The 21,554-nt window shown below is 34.9% G+C and overlaps 1 protein-coding gene across 7 annotated transcripts in view; it reads left to right on the plus strand.

Moving 5' to 3' along the window:
* The window catches only part of VPS13A (vacuolar protein sorting 13 homolog A), a 273,758-nt gene that overhangs the window by 175,960 nt on the left and 76,244 nt on the right, over positions 1-21,554 (plus strand). For all 7 annotated transcript variants that reach the window (XM_089913319.1, XM_089913320.1, XM_022573468.3 and 4 more), the window contains 8 exons: positions 2,436-2,564; positions 3,178-3,311; positions 8,342-8,471; positions 15,642-15,874; positions 19,336-19,489; positions 19,993-20,139; positions 20,337-20,418; positions 21,010-21,079. In XM_089913319.1, coding sequence (XP_089769445.1) covers positions 2,436-2,564; positions 3,178-3,311; positions 8,342-8,471; positions 15,642-15,874; positions 19,336-19,489; positions 19,993-20,139; positions 20,337-20,418; positions 21,010-21,079 — 1,079 coding nt within the window. The remainder of the gene's footprint in view (positions 1-2,435; positions 2,565-3,177; positions 3,312-8,341; positions 8,472-15,641; positions 15,875-19,335; positions 19,490-19,992; positions 20,140-20,336; positions 20,419-21,009; positions 21,080-21,554) is intronic.

A 21,554-nucleotide genomic window follows, 5' to 3' on the forward strand; every position in this document is an offset into this window, starting at 1 on the left:
AGTAGGAATGCAGATATTTGTAAGGGCATGGCTAGAAGTGGGGGCTGAGTTCTTGAGAATGCAGTGAACTGGCTGTGCACCTAGTCTGGTATGGGGAGGGCAGCTTTGCCCTGTGAGACCTGCCAGATAAAGGTAAAGCCTTTGTAATTACCAGTGGTCTGACCTGAAAAATTGCACATAGGTTTTTAGCCAGGAGTTGGACCCCTCAGCAGTGTGGATATCTGGGGAAAGAGCATTAAAGACAAAGGACCAGCCAGGGTAGGTGCCCTAAAATGGGAGAATATTTGGCATGGTTGAGGGATAGCAAAAGGGGCCGATATTATTGGAGAGGGAAAAGTATTTAGAAGAGAACAAGACATAACAGTGATAAAGAGTAATCACGCAGAACTTTGTGACACAAAAGTTTGTGAATTACAAGGATTTTAACTTTTGCTCTGAGTGAAATGGAGAGAGCTATTGGAGGGCTCTGAACAGTGATTAAACACAGTATACTCTCAAATATTTGTTGAATGGATATAGATTTTCTTTGGCAGATGTTTCATATATGCTCATTAAGTCTGTGGATTCTTGGTTTGTTGGATGTAGAGCTCTCTATATATCTAGATGCCAAATTATAACTGCAGCTTTGTTTCACTCTATATATTTTCTAGGTATATGTTTTTCCATACTTTTATTTACAGTAGTTCTATGTCTTGCCTTATACGTCAATTGCAGATAAGATTATTGGGTCTTCTCTTTTTGAAAACCTAATCTGTAGCTTCTGTCTTCCAACAGTTAGTTTATATTTACAGTAATTGCAATTACAAATGCATTAGGACTTATTTTTTATTTTACTTTTTGTTATCAATTTCAGCTTTTCGCTTTTTTTAACATTTATTTAAGCTTCTGTCTTCCAACAGTTAGTTTATATTTACAGTAATTACAATTACAAATGCACAACAACTTATTTTTTATTTTACTTTTTGTTGTCAACTTCAGCTTTTCTCTTTTTTTTTGTTTGTTTTGTTTTTTAACATGTATTTATTTATTTTGGCTGCGCCGGGTCTTAGTTGCGGCATGTGGGATCTTTGTTGCAGCATGTGGGATCTTTGTTGCAGCATGTGGTCTTATAGTTGTGGCATGCAGACTTCTTAGTTGAGGCATGCATGTGGGGTCTAGTTCCCCAACTAGGGATCAAACTCAGGCCCCCTGCATTGGGAGCCCAGAGTCTTACCCACTGGACCACCAGGGAAGTCCCTCAGCTTTTCTTAAGATAAATTTCTTTTGCTAATTTAAAATCTTCACATTTTAATTTTGGCTTACAGTAGTCAACCTTAACTTAAAATGCATATTTATGATTATTAGCTGTGTTGATTTGTAAGGAAGGCTTACAAATAAGCAAGGCTTGGGGGTTTTCAGAGAGCACATCGTTTTTAGTCTTCTCAGTTCCTCTTGGGAAATATGCTTGGATTAGTATTGCTACTGTTTTGACTCCCAGATAAGTTTCCACTGGGTTGCAAGAAGCCTCAAGTGGGAATTTTCTCAGCCTGTTATAGCCTTAACCATGTCCCATGTCTAGTTCCATTAATTACTTTTTATGGTTGAATAAAACTGACTTTATCAAGCTAAGGCACTTGACTCTAACATCTAGCTTCTTCTACATTGCCCTCAGGTCATATGGTGATGATGAGCACATGAGCAGTCTCATTGAATTATGTGGAGTTACCAGCCTGGTCAGAGTCGGATCACACTAAGACCTGATTTACATAATAGTTTACAGACAAGGCTGGCTCTCCATTCCTGTCCTTTTAGCTCTTTTCTTTGTTTCCAGCTCCTGTTGTCTGGTCTTCTTTCTGGGTGCATTGACTGTCTCCTATTCCGTTAGTCTGGTTTCCAGATCACTGATGTCCAGGTGGTTTCTTAAGATTTTGAGCCTGTTTTCTACTCTGAACTTTAGACTTTAGATACTTCTCTTGGTTTTTGCTTTTGTTTTTGCTTTTTTAATCCTTATTTGACTTCCAGGACTCTGGATTTAATATATGTCCTGACTTGACATTTGTGTGTACTTTGACTACTGCTTAATTACTAAGTGATGCCCACAACCCAAATATAACTTTTAGTAACTGAACATTCCCCTGTTTTAAACTGATCACTTGGCTCAGTTTACTTACTTTTTTTCAATCCATCTCTAGATCTGGACCACACTAACGCCTCTTCACAGCGCTCTATTAATAACTCTTCAACTTACTACCCATTACTGCTTGTGTTCAAAGTGCCCCCAAGTGGCACCCCATCTTGAAGTCAGCAGTTTATAGCTAAGCAGTCCAGTAACCAGAGCAGTGTTGAAAGAGGTTTAAGACTATTTTAAGTCTACTCTGATGGGTTTATTAAAATGATAAAGGTCTTTATGGTGAAATCAGTTTTACTTAAATAAATATATGTAATATATGTTTTAGTGTATCCCCTTTTGGCCTGAGGATGCTTCTAATAAACTTCTCATTCAAGTTGAAAGAAGTGAAGGCTCTCCCAAAAAGATACATTTTAACAAGCAAGAAAGTTGTATTTTATTGCATCTGGATAATGAGGTAAGTGATTCTTTTGTGTGTGTAGTTAGAGAAGCTAATATATACTTACTAATTTTTTTTTATTAAATGATTTTTTTTTGTTTGTTTCACCAAAAATGAACAAACATTTCTCTTTGCAAAGGGAAAAAGTTCTAAAAGGAAGCAAGAGACATAAAACAATTTAACTGTTATATGGAAAGTTAGAGCAGGGGTCCCCAACCCAGGGGCCATGGACTGGTACTGGTCCTTGGTCTGTTAGGAACCGGGCCGCACAGCAGGAGGTGAGTGGCAGGCGAGCGAGCAAAGCTTCATGTGCCGCTCCCCATGGCTCACATTAGTGACCGAACCATCGCTCACATTACTGTCTGAACATTCCCCCCTCCCCTCCGCCGTTGGGGACTGCTGAGTTAAAGTGCCTAGAATACTACAATATACCACATCTTGAATTTGACCCATCTGTATATGATAATTGAGAGTCATGGTTTTCCAGAAATGCAGTATAAAATCCTGAATTACTTTCCAAATCATCAAAAAATATATTAAGTTATGAATAGCTTTTATTATTAAATGTTATTGGTTAATATTCTTTGGAAAATGATCACATTAGAGAATATTTTCTTTTCCTTTTTTCTAGCTTGGAGGTATTATAGCAGAAGTTAATTTGGCTGAGCATTCTACAGTTATTACATTTTCAGATTATCGTGATGGAGCAGCTCCATTCCTGTTAATAAATCACACCAAGAATGACATTGTTCAGTATAAGCAAAGGTAAGAAGATTATTACAAATACAGTATCCCCTGATTTTAGCAGAGTCTAGCTGATGAGACATTGACTTTATGATAATTTCCTAAGAGTATAAACACCGTTAATGGCATTATGGCCATGTAAAACAATGTCCTCATTTAAAAAAAAGTATACTGAAGTAGGGTTAAAACTGACTTGAGATCTATAATTTACTTTTTTAAAAATTCCAACATAATTGACATATAACATATGAGTTTCAGGTGTCCAACATAATGATTCAATATTTGTATATATTGTAAAATCATCACCACTATAAGTCTAGTTAATATCCATCACCAAACACAGTTAAGATTTTTTTTCTTGTGATGAGAACTTTTAAGACTTACTCTCTTAGCAACGTTCACACATACAATAGAGTATTATTAACTATAGTCACCATGCTGTACCTCGCATCCCCATGATTTATACATTTTATAACTGGAAGTTTGTGCCTTTTGACCACCTTCACTCATTTCATCCACCCCAACCCTGCCTCTAGCAACTGCCAATCTGTTCTCTGTATCTGTGTGTTTGGTTTTTTTGGTTGTTCTCTTTTTTCTTTTTTTGTTTTTTTTTAGATTCCACATATAAGTGAGATGATACAGTATCTGTCTTTCTCTGACTTGTTTCACTTAGCATAATGCCATTAAGGTCCATCCATGTTGTCTCAAATGGCAAGATTTCTTTATGGCTGAATAATATTTCATTTTATATATACCACATTTTCTATATTCATTCATTCATCAATGGACAGTTAGGTTGTTTCCATGTCTTGGTGATTATAAATAATGCTGCAGTGAACATGCATATAATTTTTGAATTAGTGTTTTCATTTCCTTTGAATAGATAATCCAGCTGCTGGATCACATGTTCTGTTTTTAGTTTTTTGAGAAACCTCCATACTATTTTCCATAGTGGCTGCACCAATTTACATTCCCACCGACAATACACAAGGGTTCCCTTTTTCTCAGCATCCTTGCCAACACTTATTTCTTTTCTTGTCTTTTTGATAATAAGCATTCTAACAGGTGTGAGGTGATGTCTTATTGTGGTTTTGATTTCCCTGATGATTAGTGATATAATTTACTTTTAAATGCTTCAAAAACAAAAACCAAAAGAACTGAAGCAAGTATGACAAAATCTTGGTCATTGTGGAATCTGGTGAGGAAATTGTCAGGGTTTATCATAAGAATTTTGTCTATTTTTGAAATTTGTTTTTAATGAACATAATGTAAATATTGATTCTTTAGATTTTTTTCAAACAGTAGATACCTTTTTCTTGCTGAGGCATGTAGGAAAGGAGCGCTACATTTTTAAGCTTTTCTAAAGACTATATTTATGTCTTGACATTTCAAGACTACTCATTGTATCATTTGTTTCAATATACTGTGATACCTTATCCTCTTAGTACCACTACAATTTATGTAACCTTCTGTTCCTCTACTTATGTGTCCCAGGTTGTCTTGAATTTATTTTGTCTACTTTTCTTAGTTTGTTTTCATGTCACTTATCAGTGGGCTCATATTTATCAGTGCATTTATGCTTTTTTTCCACTGCTAACTGTACACTTCGAATCATTGACTAAAATAGGCATTGATTGAGTGAGAACCTGAAGCTTGAGCTAGCACATATCTAGAACTCCTCCTTGCTTATCAGTTCTCTCATTTGAGGAAGATGTTGAGAGAGAGTAGAGCCTGTTTTCTATGATTATCCATATTATAAAAATAATAAGTTGGTTGATTAAAACTGACAAAGGCAAACAAATGGGTTTTTTCTTATTTGTCCTTCAATTCACGTACCTCAACTAGCCTTTCCCAAAGAAACTGTCACAGAATTAAGACCTCCAAAAAATGATTTGGGTGACTATTTTCTCGATTCTGTCAAGGATAGTACATAACTGGTAACATTCTAAGATACACAGGAGCTAAGTTAATTCTTTACATACTGTGGATGATGTAGGGCATTGTAGCTTAAATCTCTGACATCTGGTTGAGCCTGGCTGAGGCTGAACTAGAGACTTCTCAGTCTTTTCTTTGGCCTTGACTTTGCACTGTTCTTTATAGTACATTTCAGATATAAAGTGTCTAGAAATTTTATCTACTGCATTGTTACAGTTGTAAAAGTAAGGGATAAGGGAGAAACTAGAATGTGATCCTGTGTAGAAATTCTGAAACTTAAAAATTACAGTTTTAATGGAAATTTATAAAATTAATATATAGATTAAAGTATTTGTCACATTGTGTTGTTATTTTCTTGTGAGGTTAAGACTTATACACATATATAGTTAACATTCTGAGGACTCTGGTTACTTTTTATTTTCTTTGAATTTCCTGAGATAAATTTTTTTTTTTTTTTTGTGGTACGCGGGCCTCTCACTGCTGTGGCCTCTCCCGTTGCGGAGCACAGGCTCCGGACGCACAGGCTCAGCGGCCATGGCTCACGGGCCCAGCCACTCCGCGGCATGTGGGATCTTCCCGGACCGGGGCACGAACCCGTGTCCCCCGTGTCGGCAGGCGGACTCTCAACCACTGCGCCATCAGGGAAGCCCTCCTGAGATAAATTTGAGATGAATTTTTTCATGAGGAATATTCTGCAGTGAATTAAATAGATTAAAATTTATATGAATTAAAGCATTTCTAAATATTTTTAAACCAAATTTATCTGATCAACATGGTTACATTTGATATTTTTTCATAGAAAAATAAGGAATATAGGGCTTTTGTTTCCTCTGCCTTCCCTACCCTTGGCTTTTTTGTTGTTGTTAATATGGTTTTTAATTGTTTCCTACATATAAAAATAACAACTGTCCATTATTTTTTAAAATTCTGTAGGAAAACTGTGAAAAGAAAAACATAATCCCTGGAATCCCAACACTGTCAGCATTTTGATTCAGTTATTTTTTTTACTATTGCTCTCTATCTGTTTATATTTCTGAATCTCTTGTTTTTAACAGCTATTGTGAGCATGTAAATTTGCTTCAAAAACACAATTTTCAATGAATGCATGATATTCCATCATTTAGATGCACTATAATCAAATGTTCTTCTGTTGTTGAGAATTTATTTCCAGTTTTATAATGTTAGAACCTGTTTGTCTTTTAATAAAAATGTTGAACCCCCCAAAAAAAATGTTGAACCCATTTGTAATTCTTATAACAACTAATTTATAATTCCTTGCCATACTTTTTGGTAATATGGATTATTTTCTTCTAAGGATGATTTGGAAAATATACATTTTGTTTCTCTTGTAGATAATTATTTTGTGTTCTTGGAGATTTTGATGCATATTTTACTTTTATTTTATTTTATTTTATTTTACTGCATCAGGTCTTAGTTGCAGTGTGCAGGCTCTTTGTCGCGGCGCGTGGGCTTTTCTCTAGTAGTGTCACACCGGCTCCAGAGTACGCAGGCTCAATAGTTGCGGCACACAGGCTCTCTAGTTGTGATGCACAGGCTCTAGAGTGCGTGGGCTCAGTAGTTGCGGCGTGTGGGCTTAGATGCCCCGCAGCATGTGGGATCCTAGTTGCCCGACCAGGGATCGAACCCATGTTCCCTGCAGTGGAAGGCAGATTCTTAACCACTGGACCACCAGGGAAGTCCCGATTTTGATGCATTTTAAATTTTGAGAGTGAAACAGTTATCTGCTAATTCATCCATGAAAAATTTGGAGTAGCTTACATTTTCTTTAATTTCTCTTTCCAAATTCTCAGTTTCTTATCAATATAATTTGGGATTTTTGACCCAGATGAATATAAAATGGTTAGTTTTTCAAAAATATGTTCTTGAAGGTATTTGCATTGATTCATAGCATATTAACAACAAGTTAATTTATTTGACTGGTTTAGTTGTTTAATATTTCTACATCCTAGTTCTTAAAATTTTATTTTTAGTCATCTGTGGCTTGGTTGGAAAAAGTAAGGGTTTGTGGATAATAGGTTATGCTATTGCTTATTTGAAAATGTCTTTCTCTTGCAAATTAACAATTTGACAGAAAATTTTAAGTCATAACTTCTTGCCTCAAAATTGTGTAGCCATTGCTCCATTGTTTTCTGGCATTCAGTATTACAGAAAAGTGTAAGAACAGTCTTACTTTTATTTCTTCATGGGTAACTGTGATTGTCCTAGATGTTTATAGGCAGGTTTTCCTCTATTTTCTTAAAATTTGAATTTTACAAATTTTACAAAGCTCTATCTAGGATGATATTCTGTTTCCATTAATTTAGTCTGATACCCAATGAAGTCTAATCTGCAGAGTCAGCTTCTTCAGCTCAGAAAAGTTATATTTTATTATTTCTTTGGTTTGTAGCTTCTCCATTTTCTTTTGGGGAATCGTTTTATGAGTTGACTGAGTTTCTTAGATTTGTATCCCATGTCTTATGGTTTTTAGAAATAATTGAGCTGTATTGTCTTTGCCACAGTAAAAACAGTACTTTGGAAAGGGTTACCAATTAAATTCTCTTAGATTTGGTATAGATAAGATAAAGTAAGTGGAATAATTTTCTTTTATAATTAATTTGTATTAAAACAAAAGTTCACAAAATAGTTTCAGCAACCTGGAGATATTTATTTCCTAAATAGGACAGATATTTCCCTTGAAATATTCTCATTATTTTCTCAGAAAACCACTTTTTTATTGTATAAGGAAAATTTTCAGTCTACTCTTTTTTTTTTTTTTTTTGCGGTATGCGGGCCTCTCACTGTTGTGGCCTCTCCCGCCACGGAGCACAGGCTCCAGATGCGCAGGCCCAGCGGCCATGGCTCACAGGCCCAGCCGCTCCGCGGCATGTGGGATACTCCCGGACCGGGGCACAAACCCATGTCCCCTGCATCGGCAGGCGGACTCTCAACCACTGCGCCACCAGGGAAGCCTGAGGAAAATTTTCAGGCTACTCTTAATCAGAACTATCACAAATCTCAATTAACAGACTCAGAATTAATGAAGTATTATTTTGGATTCTTTAAATAATCGTATACTTGCACTTACTTTAATGCATATTTTTTACTATTTATGTCAGTTCCCTCTGTGAAATAGAAGATTCCCTCCCTCCTGGAAAAGCAATTCTTTACACGTGGGCTGATCCAGTGGGCTCTAGAAAGCTGAAGTGGAGATGTGGAGAAAGCCACGGTGAAGTAACACAAAAGGATGTATGTACTGGATTGATTATTATGGTGTTCTCAGAAGTCTTTTATTTATTTATTTTTTAAGTTACTCTCTTTCAGCCTTACTAGTTTTGAGGCCTCTTTTGTGTTTCCACTTCTTAAAAACTGCGAAAGATTTTTAAAACAGTATTCAAACTTTAACTTAACCAGAAATGTTTAAAACTGGAAACAGTCTTATTTTGTCTGCCTTTTTATTTGCTTCTATTATGTTATAAAGGGTAAACTTAGGTATTTTCAGCATTCAATTTATATACAATATAAATACATTCTTTGCATTGAAAGTCATCCCAAGTCAATTTAACTTCTGTGAAGGATTATTTAGGGATCTATTAATGAAAGAATTTATCTCTGGATGGCAAACTGTTGTTTTTTATAATAATAAAGTTAGGTATAAACATTCTGCAGTAACATATTAAATGACTTTCAGAAATTGTTTTATTAAAGTTTTATTGGTCTTTCAAAATTTATCTTAATTTGTTCCCTATTCCAGTGTCTTTTTTCTTGCCACTAGTTATTATTTCTCTTATCAAATGAGTATTGAACTTTTATTAATTTTTATGACTTTTTGTAATCTTTTGAGATGATTATATGTTATCTGGGCTTTGTCTTATTTGGTTGGTTTTTTTAATATTAGACCAACCTTGTATTTTTGGAATTGACTTGCTAATGCTTTGTTTAAGACTTTTGCTTGTATTCATGAGAGAAGTTGGCCTGTAACTTTCCTGCCTTGTAATGTCCTAACCAGATTTTGATGTTAAGGTCATTCTAATACATGCTGGGAAATATCTATGATTTTCCTGTTTTCTGGAAGAGCTTATGTAAGATTGGTATGATTTCTAGAATGTTTGGAATACTTGCTAGAGTTCACCAGTGAAGCCAAGCCATCTTAACCTGCAGTAGTCTTTGTAGGAAGGTTTTAAATTATGAATGCTATTTTATTATTAAATATAGGGCAGTTCAGCTTTCTATTTCTACTTGTGTCATTTTGGTAAGAGGTTTTCTAAGAATGCTTTTATTTCATCTCTGTTTTCTAATATATTGATATAAATGTTTTCATAATATTCACCTTTTTATCTTTTAATATTTATGGGGATGATTCTCGTTTTCATTCCTAGCATAGACTATTTGTCCCTTCATTCCTTTTTTCCTGATAAGTTTTGCTGAGATTTTATTTAATTAGTTTCAGTTTAGTTTTGTCTGTCAGAAAACCATCAATTTGCTCTTTTGATGATCTCTTTTATACATTTGTTATCATTTTCACCTGTTTCTGCTCTAATCTATATTCTTTCACCTTTCTTCTGTTTTAATTTGATAAGTTTCTTCTAAACTCTTGAAATAGATATTGTATTAGTCTGCTCAGGGTGCCATAACAAAATAACCTTAGACTGGATGGCTTAAACAATGGAAATTTATTTCTAATGGTTCTGGAGGCTAGAAGCTTGAGATCAGAGTGCCAGCATGGTCAGGTTCTGGTGAATCTGGTGAGGCCTCTTCGTGGCTTGCAGATGACTGCCTTCTTGCTGTGTCCTCACATGGCAAAGAGAGAGTGAGCGAGCCCTCTGGTGTCTCTTATAAGGAAACTAATACTGTTGGATCAGAACCCTATTTACACCTTCCCCCTCCCCCAGGATGTCATTTAACCTTAATAACCTCCATAAAGGCCCTATGTCCTAACACAGTCACATTGGAAGTTGAGACGTTAGCATGTGAATTGGGGGAGGGGGCAAATGAGTTCATAGCAGATACCAGCAGATACCTAGATCATTGCTTTTTAGACCTTCTTCACTTCTTATTTCAAGTCACTTAAAGTCACGAACTTCCTACCAAAAACAGTATTAATTTTATCTCACAAATTTTCCTGTGTTTTATGTTACTTATTTTTTAGTTAAAAATATTTTCTAAATTTCATTGTGACTTATTTTTATATTTTGGCTTCATGGTTACTTAGGTTATCACTTTTCAGAAGTATTTTCTAGTTTTGTTTGTTTATTTCTAACTTAATCCCACTGTGACTAGAGAACATACTCTGATTCAATTTTTTGGAATTTATTGAAATTGACTTTGTAGGCCAGCATGTGGTCAATTTTTGTAAATATTTTATGTGTATTTGAAAAAAATATGTATTCTGTAGTTGTTGGTTACAGTATTCTATGTGTTACCAGGTCCAAGCTCGCTCTGCTCGCCACACGACAGGCCAGTAAATTGGGAGGTGTTTATAAATTTATTTGTTTATTTATTTATGGCTGTGTTGGCTCTTCGTTTCTGTGCAGGGGCTTTCTCTAGTTGCGGTGAGCAGGGGCCACTCTTCATTGCGGTGCGCGGGCCTCTCACTGTCGCGGCCTCTCTTGTTGCGGAGCACAGCCTCCGGACGCTCAGGCTCAGTAGCTGTGGCGCACGGGCTTAGTTGCTCCGCGGCATGTGGGATCTTCCCAGACCAGGGCTCGAACCCGTGTCCCCTGCATTGGCAGGCAGATTCTCAACCACTGCACCACCAGGGAAGCCCTGGGAGGTGTTTAGGCAAGGAATAACGACTTTATTCAGAAAGTCAGCAGACTGAGAAGATGGCGGACTAGTGGCCCAAAAAACCATCTTGTTGGGATCTGGATGCCAGTTTCTTTTATAGAACAGAGAGGGGGAGGAGGTTAGGAGCTAAAGTAAAAAGCCCATTTATCTTGCAAAACATCTCCTCACAGTGGCCTTCATTGGGGAGGGAATGTGTTAAGTTTCTTCTTTTCTGCAGCCATTCACAGGTGGGCAGGGTCAGATTGTCTCTCTGTGAGCTGAACAGAGGTACTTTAGTTTAAGGTTCAGGCAGAGAGGCAGGGTTCCCTGAGGCAGGCCATTATGTATGATTATAATAACAAAAGCAACAAAAAGCAAAGGTTAAAGTCAAAGAAAGAGATCCAGCAAGGAGTCAAAATCGGCTGTTCCCTGTTACATATATATGTTGATTTATTCAAGTTTTGTTGAATTGTTTAAATCTATCTCATTAAATTTTTTGTTTGCTTGTTCTGTTACTTGGAGAGTGGTGGTTAAAATCATGGATTTACACATTCCTTTTTTGGTTTTGTTAATTTGGGCTCTTATATTTTGAAACTATGTGATTAGGTAGATACAAATTAAGAATTGTTATGTCTTTTTGTTAAATTGATTCTTTTATCAGTATGTAATATTACAGCGCCCACCACAGTATCTTTTTAGGCTTAAACATTCAGACTTACAAAACTACCATAGGCCACAGTTTACAACTGCCTGCTTGGGTGGATACAGGCCAGGAAACACAGCATACCAGCAGGGAGCATCAAACAAGTTTAGGAGGTATTCTCTTTGGTCACTTCAAACAACAGCTTTGATGTGAGGGAAAACAAAGCTCACTGGGTGTGTTATGAGCCCCCTTGACCTAGAAGCCCTACCCCACAGTAGCAGATATCTCTTATAACAACCCATGAGCATAGCTTGTAGGTTTTCTGCAAGGGACACAAAAAGATCATCACATTAACAGAAGCCTAAAGCTTTAGCTTCCTACTATATTACAGCATTCATTCTTGACTTATTAAAACCTGCTGTAAATTAGTACTTGTACCACTTTCCCAGTAATGTGAGGACTTTAGAACTCTTTAACTCCATTTACTCCTTCTGTCTTATGTAATATTGTTGTGTGATTTATTTCTAAGTAGGTTAACTCCCATAAGAAGTATTATTACTGCTTTCTACAATTAGTATTCCATTTAAATTAACCCACATATTTCTCCTTTTGCCACTTCTCATTTCTGCCTGCATCTCCATACTTCTGTTTGGGTTCATTTTTCTTCTCTTTACTATTTTTTTAGTGTGAGTTGTTGACTAAAAAATTATTCACAACCTAAAAGTTGAGAGTTATGTTTTATTGGGCGGGAGCTTTTAGGACTTCAAGCCCGGGAGGCAGCATCTCGAGTAACCCTGAGAGAACAGCTCCGAGGAGGCAATAGGGGAAGCCAGGTTATATAGAAGCTTTACAACAAAGGGCAGGTAGTCAGGAACATCAAAAGATTATTGTTAATTAAAGAAAACCAGATATCCCAGGTTAAGGAATTTAGCACTTTTCTGTGTATAGGAAGACGCAAGAGTCTGGGCTCACTGAAATCATTCCTTTAATATGCACCTCAGCTATCTCGGGCCAGTATCCCGTGTTTTCACATCCTGAGTTTCCTCAGGGCTCACCGGGGGGAGTGGCTGCAGTCCGATGGCTGCTAGATGGCAGGTATTCTTCGTGAGTGTCCGCAGGGCTCGCCAGCTCACCGTGGGGAGTGGCTGCAATGGCTGATGCCTGTGACATCCTTGCTTACTGATGCGGCAGAGCCAGCACTGCATCTGTCAGAGTCTGCAGCTGATGACTGTTCTATCAGTTTCATTCTGGACATGTCTTTATTTTGCCCTGTTTTTAGTGGAGTATTTCTGCTGGATATCAAATTTCAGGGTTGGCACCTCTTTTTTTCTCTTTATCTTTGGAATTCACTATTACATAAATGTTAGACTTTTCATCATGTCTCATGACTTTTATGTGTTGTTCTGTATTGTTTCATCTTTTTCTCTCCTTCCTTCAGTATGGATATTTTCTTCTGACCTATTTTTCACTATACTTCTCTCGCTGTATCTAATCTGCTCTTAAAATCATCCATGGAGTTCTTAATTGTAGTTATTGAAATGATGAGTTCTAAGACTTTTATTGTAGAAGTTTTTGTTCCAACATTCTGTCTTGTTACATAATTTCTTGAATGTTTTGATCATAACTACTTTGAAGCCTATCTGACAATTTCAATATCTAGATTTCATATGGATATTTTTATATTTTCTTTTTTTTCTTGTTTTTCACTCAAATCCATACTTTATGCATGTTTATTTTTGCCTGTGTGCTGGACATAGTATATGAAAAATTTTAAAGGTAATTGGAGGCTCCATATGATGTTCCCTTTCTCTTAAGAACATGTGATTTTACCTTTGTAAGGTAGCTAGTCTAGGGGGAGAGTACCTTAATGGGGACTGAAATTATCTGAACCTGGTCTTCAGTCCTTGTGAGGACTTGTGCATTTCCAGTTTACCCTGGCACCTAAAGTGTCGCCCTTTGGGGACTCAACTAAAAGCCTAAGCTGTTGACCATTCTTTTTGGTATGCCCTGCACTCCAGTTTTGGTCCTTCCAAACATGAGACTCCCAATTTTAATGTTTTTCTTAAGCTCTCAGTGTTTGCTTCTACTTTTAGAACTGGCACTTGTGAACTCTGAATACAAAGTTCACTTTTATTGGCTTTCTTTCTCTCTCAGATCTTGGCCCCATTCTCACTACCTTGGTAACTTTTCTGTCTTTTCAAACACATATTTTTCCTTTTTAGATTTTGTCCAGCTTTTGCTGTTAGGAAGAGTGTTGGTCCAGGACCACCTAGTCATCAGTTGCCAGAGCAGAAACCCCTGGTATCTTTTTAAAATTAAGCTTGTTAGCATAGGGGAGTGTAATGGCATTTTGTGTGTTGATTTTTTTATCCAGAAAATTCACTGAATTCTCTTATTAATAGTGATTATTTGTTTTTTATTTTTCCGTATGGACAATCATGACACTTAGAAATAATGAGAGTTTTGTTTTCTCCTTTTCAGTCCTTTCATCTTTAATTTCTTTTTGCCTTACTGGACTGGCTAGCATCTCTATATACTGTTCAATAAAACTGATATTAACACATGTCTTTGCCTTATTTCTGGTCTCAAGTTATATAACTTCAATATTTACCTTTAAGTGGGATCTTTGCCAAAGTATGGTGTGTGTGTTTGTTTGGGGGGTTTGATAAGAGGTTAAACAACTTCTCATCTAGTCTTTGTTTGCCAAAAATTTTTATTATGCCTGGATATTGAATTTTGTAAAATGTTTTCTCCCACATAAGTGCTATTTTATTTACATAACATTCCTTTCTTGCTTCAGACACTCACCTTGGATCACTTTCCTTTGCCAGTGTTTAATTCCTCCTATAGAATTTCCTTGAGTGAGTCTCTGTTGATGATGATATTTAGTAGTTTTCATTTGTCTTTAGGCATCTTTGTTTCCTATACTTTTCTTCACTGAAGGATATTTTTGCTGAGTAAGGAATTCTGGGTTCTGAATTGTTTTCTCTTAGCACATTGATGGTATTTTTTCATTGTCTTTTCAGTGTTGCTCTTGCGGAATCCAGTGTTCTTTGAATGTATTTGAGAGGGCTGCCCATAATTGGCCTAACTTTATTTTTTAAATTCATGATTATTAGGTTTATTCAGGAAAAAAGACTTCATTTTAATATAAAAAATAATCAAATATTTGACCTGTTGATTAGTACTTTTGCGTATTTATAGCATAATATTTATATCAAAATGATAGATCAAGTTTATAAAGGTAAATCTGTAATCCAGTGTAAATATTAGAAAAACTTCAGAATTATTTGGAAATTAGTTTATTTATATCTTAATGTAGTTTTAGTACTATGTATTTTATTTTAGAAAGTGTTATAAGTAACATGACTGTGGTAACAACTCATTTTTAATTTTAGTGGATTATAACATGAATGTGTACTATATATTATAATTTCCTGTTAATCAGAGTGTTCACTTAACTAGAAATTCATTGCTGACAGTTAATTATTAGAAGTTAATTACTGAAACTGAAGACCCTGATATCAGCACAATACTTATATATAAGGCTTCCTGCAGAATTAACCCTGTAGTATTTGTGCTTTGTAGAGCATGCAACTGAGGTGTCAGATATTCTTTATCTTATTTAGTTCAGCTCTACAAGGAAATATGAATTTCTGACTGAACAACTTTTAATGCATAACACACTGATTAGTCTTATAATAAATCAGAGAAAATAAAATTTTGTGTTATTGATTAGCCTAGAAAGGGAGACTATTTAATTAGATTTTACTGTGGTATTAAAAGAACAGTTGACCTGTCTTCCTGACTTCATAATGATGATGGCAGAAGCTGTCATCAACTGATTTTAATTATGTAAATTTCCAAATGTTATACAATTACTAATTTATTTTGTTCAACCCTGGGAACGAAGTGCCATTACTATTCTCACTTTTCAAATGTGGAATCTAGATTTCATGTTGGATGTGACCAAACTCTAATTTTTTATTTTTTTGATGATTTTGTTTCAGGATATGATGACACCTATAAATCTGGAGGAAAAGACCATTTATTTAGTTTCATTCTTTGAAGGCTTACAACGCATTATTTTATTCACTGAAGATCCAAGGGTATTTAAAGCGACATATGAAAGTGAGAAAGCAGAGTTAGCAGAGCAAGAAATTGTGTTGGCATTACAAGATGTTGGAATTTCTCTTGTCAACAATTATACAAAGCAAGAAGTAGCCTATATTGGCATTACAAGGTTAGATGTGTTAAAATTTGGATACATTTAAGTGATCAGTTCTTAATCATTAAGAGTGGTGATTGTAAAATCTAAAATGAGTTAGTTTAAATTTTCTGTTTTGACTATTCATTGATACTAATCTGAGGTAATGCTAATTTAAAAGTGCTTTGATGCTTTTTTTTTGCCTTTTGAGATAAAGACATACCAAAAATCAAATTTATCTCATCATGTTGTTGATTTTCCCAGCTCTCTAAAAATTAGATTTATTCAACTTATCAAAGGTATATTTTCTTTCTTTAATATGTCATAAGGAAATGTTTAACTGTTCATTACCGCCTACCACAGTGCAGGGTACACCACAAATCTAATCTTTTTCTATGAGTTGGTTTGTTTGTTTTTGAAGTACATTTGATCTGCAACACTATGTTAGTTCCTGGTACATAACATAGTGATTCAGTATTTCTGTTCATTACAGTGATCACAATAAGTCTAGTTACCATGTGTCGCCATACGAAGATATTATATTATTATTAACTATATTCCCCACACTGTACATTTCACTTTCTAATCACTTTCTACTTTGACCTTGGCACTTTAAGGTCTAATAAGATAATACTGTATTTACCATTTCCCACATAAGTCATCACCAGTAAAACTCTTTCTTTCCCTTTTGCACTTAATATTCCTGTTTATAAACACTTAAAATTAATTTATGTATATTACTGCCAAATTTGAGAGCGTTTCTATATTGCAGTCTGTATAACAAGGATAATGTAGTTTTAATCCTTTACTTGAGTTAAACTCTCAAATAAATATATAAATTAAAGGTATATGATACAGATTTGACTTTGTTTTTCTATGTAAATTCATCTAGAAATGCCCCTGACTTCTCCTTGAATGCTATCCATGCCATTTAAAAAGTCATATTAAAGGGAATTCCCTGGCAGTCCAGTGGTTAGGACGCTGTACTTCCTCTGCAGGGGGCACGGGTTCAATCCCTGGTCAGGGAACTAAGATCCTGCATGCCACTCGGCGTGGCCAAATGAATAAATAAGTAAAAAGGCATGTTAAAACTATTTTCTTAGAAATTTTTTTTGTTCTCAAAAAAGTATGTTTATTACTTAAATTAAAATGTCAAATAGATAACAGATTTTAAGCCTGTGAAACCTGATATGTGCTATCTCCTATGCTAAATGATGTGAATGCAAAGGGGATTAATACATGGTTTCTACCTTTCTGTTTATTAAGTGAACATAAATTTTAGAAGGAATAAACAAATAGAATAAATAAAATTAAATAACTTACATACTTCAGTAAGCAAAACAAGTGAAATAATTTTAGAATGTGGAAAGATTTTTAAATTCTGCATTTAAGTCTTATAGCAATTTTTTAGTAAGTTAGATTTGTTCCATTCACTGTCTCTCCTAGATTACTGTTTCACACTTTATCTCTTTTTAAACCTCCATTCTCTCTCAGCTCACTGCCTTGCATCTTACTTCACCAAGTAAACTGACACAATCAAAAGGGAACGTCCAAAGACCCACTCCCAATATCTCAGCTTCCTGTGCACCAATGTTTTTTACCTACATATTGCAGTGACACATTTCCTAGTTATCATAGGTACATTGTATGTGCTCCTATTTAAACATACGTTTCTACTTTTGCACTATATTTCATTCACTCTTGCCTCTTGAGACATTGATCCAGCAATTCTCTTCTTTTTTTCTCCTACCTCAATAATTTTTGGCTCTCTATTGAATTGTTCCAACCAGTGTAATTTCTTTCAACTAAAAAAAAATTCTCTTGGACCCACTTTTCCTGCTACCTACTGCACATTTCTTTGCTTTACTTTATAGCCAAACCCCTTAGGAGTGTTAATCTATTACAGAAGATATATTCACTATCTCCAATTCTTTTTTTACCCATTTTTCTTTTAACTATTCCAAACAGGTTTTTGCTTTCAGTATACCATGAAACTGGTCTTGGTAAGATCACCAGAGACCTAAGTATTGCCAGGTCCAGTGTACAATTACCAGTCTTTGTATTGATTATGTTTATAACATTTAACACAGATCCCTTCTTGATTCAGTGTCCTTGATGTTACATCCAGGATATCTCACCACCTTGGTTTTTCTTTCTGTTCCAACATTTCTTATTCTTACTTGTTGCTTGCTTGTCTTTTTCTCAACTGCTTAATATTGGGTACCTTGAGGCTCTCAGACCTTAGTCCTCTTCTCTGTTTCAGTTTTGATTTCAAATACCATATATATGCCAAAAACTTCTAAAAATATATCTTCAGCCAGACTTTTGTCCTGAACTCCAGACTTATCTATCCAACGACTTACATAAAATCTTTACTCAGGTATCTAAGAGACTTCTTAAGCTTTGTAGTATGTAAAACCAAACTCCTGATCTCCTTCTACCAAAACCTGCTTTCCCACTGGAGTTAATGACAACTACATTCTTCCAGCTGCTCAGGCCAAAAACTTTGGAATCATCTTTGATTCCTCTCTTTATCTTACACCCCACGTCTAATCCATCTAAAAGTAGTGTTTTGGATCTAGCTTCAAAACACACGTAGAATCTGACCACTTTGTACTGCCTCACTCTTAGACCACCGCAGGAAGAGCCATCACCGTTTTTCTCCTGGCTTACTACATTACATTCCTAACAAGTTTTCCTGTTCTAGTCTTCATCCCTTTTTTTTCTTTCTTCCCACTCCAGCACATAGTACATTCTTAAACCTTAAGTCAGACTATGTGGCTGATTATCTTCTCATAATCTTTCAGTGGGTCCTCATCTCAGAATAAAACTCGGAGTCTTTACAGTATCCTCAAGGCTTTACGTTATTTTGCCTCTCATTATCTGTCTTACTTCATCTTCTACTCTTAATGTGTTCCAGGCATGCCGGCCTCCTTGCTCTTCTACCTGGATGACTACAGGCATGCTCTGCTTGGAGTCTTTGCTCTAGCTTGTCTCTCTACCTGAAATGTTGTTCTTCTCTTCTGTGCTGGATAACTCCCTCATCTTCTTTAAGACTGTTGAAATCTCGCCTTCTTAATGACACCTCTGGTGGCCACCCTTTTCTGATGCTGCAACCCCTGCCACTTTGCATATCCCCGTACTCCACATCAAATTTACCCCGTCTACTTTTTCTTCTTTCAAAAGCATTTTCAGCTCCTAATAAAAGATGCTAATTTACTATTTATTGTCTATCACTCCTCAGGTAAAAGAAAGCTCCAAAATGGCAGAAATGTTCACTGATAATCTCCCTGCCACCTAGAATAGTGCCTAAATAGGAGTTTAATAAGTACTGGTTGAATGAATTCATGTTTTTAAACTTGTAATGTGCTTGCTTACAACTAGGGATATTGCAAAAATTTACTGAAGGTTTTTCAGTAATGGTAATTCATGTAATAAACCAGATAAAATGAAAATGTTTATAAATTAGTACCATGATTTTTGCTTTCATATATAAGTTCTGATGTGGTTTGGGAGACAAAACCCAAGAAGAAGGCAAGATGGAAGCCAATGAGTGTAAAGCACACTGAGAAGTTAGAGAAAGAATTTAAGGAATATACTGAATCTTCACCATCAGAAGATAAGGTTATTGAGTTGGACACTAACATTCCGGTAATATTTTTAAGTACTGATATTAATTTTTATCTGTTGTAATTAGATGAATCACAAGTTAGTTTTTAAGGAGAGACTAGTTTGCTTACAAAACAATGAATCCTATTATACATACTTTATATAGAATATTTTAAAGGGATAGTTCTCTGTATCAAGATTCAGACTTTCTTAAGCCGCTAACGATCTACTCCTTGGTTAACAAGAAGGCAATAAGTTGCTTTATTTTATTTTTAAAACTTTTTTCTTTTATCGCTTTACTTTTTTGATAAATTTTAGTAAAGTTTTATAAAAAGTGATAAAACCAAGTTATAAGGATTATGTGAATATTTCTGTGAATTGTATGGATATGGAGTATAAAGATCTCAGTCAAAATCTCATCAAATATTTAGCCTACTATTTAATATTATCTTTAAAGTTTTTTGATACAGATTTCTAATTTTAATCAATTAATAAATAAAGAGAAATTCCATGTGTTTGTGTGTGTGTATGGGCATATTTTTCAGGTTCGCTTCACACCTAGTGGTACTAACATGAAAATTCTGCAGCCACATGTAATAGCTATAAGAAGAAATTACCTTCCAGCATTAAAAGTAGAATATAGCACATCTGCACATCAATCATCATTTAGAATTCAAATTTACAGAATACAGGTGAGTTTGAAAAGATAGTCAAATTATATTCTAAAGGAATATGGCAATAAATGTATTCGCATAGTCTGTTTTCTCTAGTACTTAAGTTTCATTGTTGGACTAGAGTTTTTGATTCCTTGTACTTCTTAAATTTTGTTATTCCAGTCAGGTTCTATAATTAACATATTAATATACTGACCTGTTGTTTGTTTTCTTAGATCCAAAACCAGATACATGGTGCTATATTTCCATTTGTGTTTTACCCCATTAAACCTCCTAAGTCGGTCACCATGGATTCAGGTTTGTTTGTATTTTTACATTGCCATAAAAATGGTTGTATTAGCTATTTGGTTTCTTTTACTTTAAAAATATGAAGTGAAACCATTCTCAAGTTTAGTGTCTATAGGATTACTGGAAAATTAAACAGCTTGAAAAAAAACCAGGAAGTACTCAACTAACTTCAATAAAACTGAGTGAATACTGAAGAAAAGATTATTTAGAAATATATATATAATGTTTAGAGATATTAATTTTTAAAAAAGATTACTAATTTGTAAACCCCTAATTTAGAAGCCACTAGGACCTTTGAATAAAAAGATAAGACCCTGAATCTGTTTTCACAAAGACTTCCTAATGATTCTAATGCATACTTCTGGTTTAAAATCACTAATTTAAAGGATCAGTTAACCTTAGAGTGAATACAGATAATTAAAAAAACAATCCTGGAGTCTGAAATTAAGGTTGTGATAGATCTTACAGATATCACTAATTTTAATTGATACTCATGATTTAGTAAATAATTTAGTTGTCCACTGTGATGTGTATTAAATTGCAAGAAAATGCTTATCTTTTGTTTAAAGCATCATTAATCATATTTATTAATCTTTACAGCACCAAAGCCCTTTACAGATGTCAGTATTGTCATGAGATCTGCAGGACATTCGCAGATATCACGTATTAAGTAAGCGTCTTAGTACATTTATTGTGTGTGCATTTAATGTTTTAATTTAAATATGAGTTAATTGTACTCTTAAATAAATAAATTTCAGATGAGTCAAAGATTTAAGTGTAAAATATTAAATTATAAAGGTCATAGGAAAAATCAATTATTTCATAATCTTGGAGAGTCAGAAAGCTCCAAATGAATTATACCTAGGTATTAACAATAGTCATTTCTGAATTGTGTGTATTTTGTTATTTTCTTTTTTATTTGTTTTCTCTATTAAGTTGTCTTTAATTACTGCATACTGTTTTAGAAACAAGAAAATAATATTTTCAATTCAGTCACCACCCAGTTCAAAAAATAGAACACTGACAGAAACATCCATGTATCACTACCATATTTCTTGTTTCCTCCACCCTATCACCAAGATAAATACTATTTTTATTCCCTTTTAAAAATACTGTTTTATTGTTTATGTGTACCTAAACATTAT

Source organism: Delphinapterus leucas, chromosome 6 (genome assembly GCF_059928025.1).
Source record: "Delphinapterus leucas isolate spDelLeu-1000000601 "Yukka" chromosome 6, BTC_Dleu_Yukka2, whole genome shotgun sequence".
NCBI classification, from domain to species: domain Eukaryota; kingdom Metazoa; phylum Chordata; class Mammalia; order Artiodactyla; family Monodontidae; genus Delphinapterus; species Delphinapterus leucas.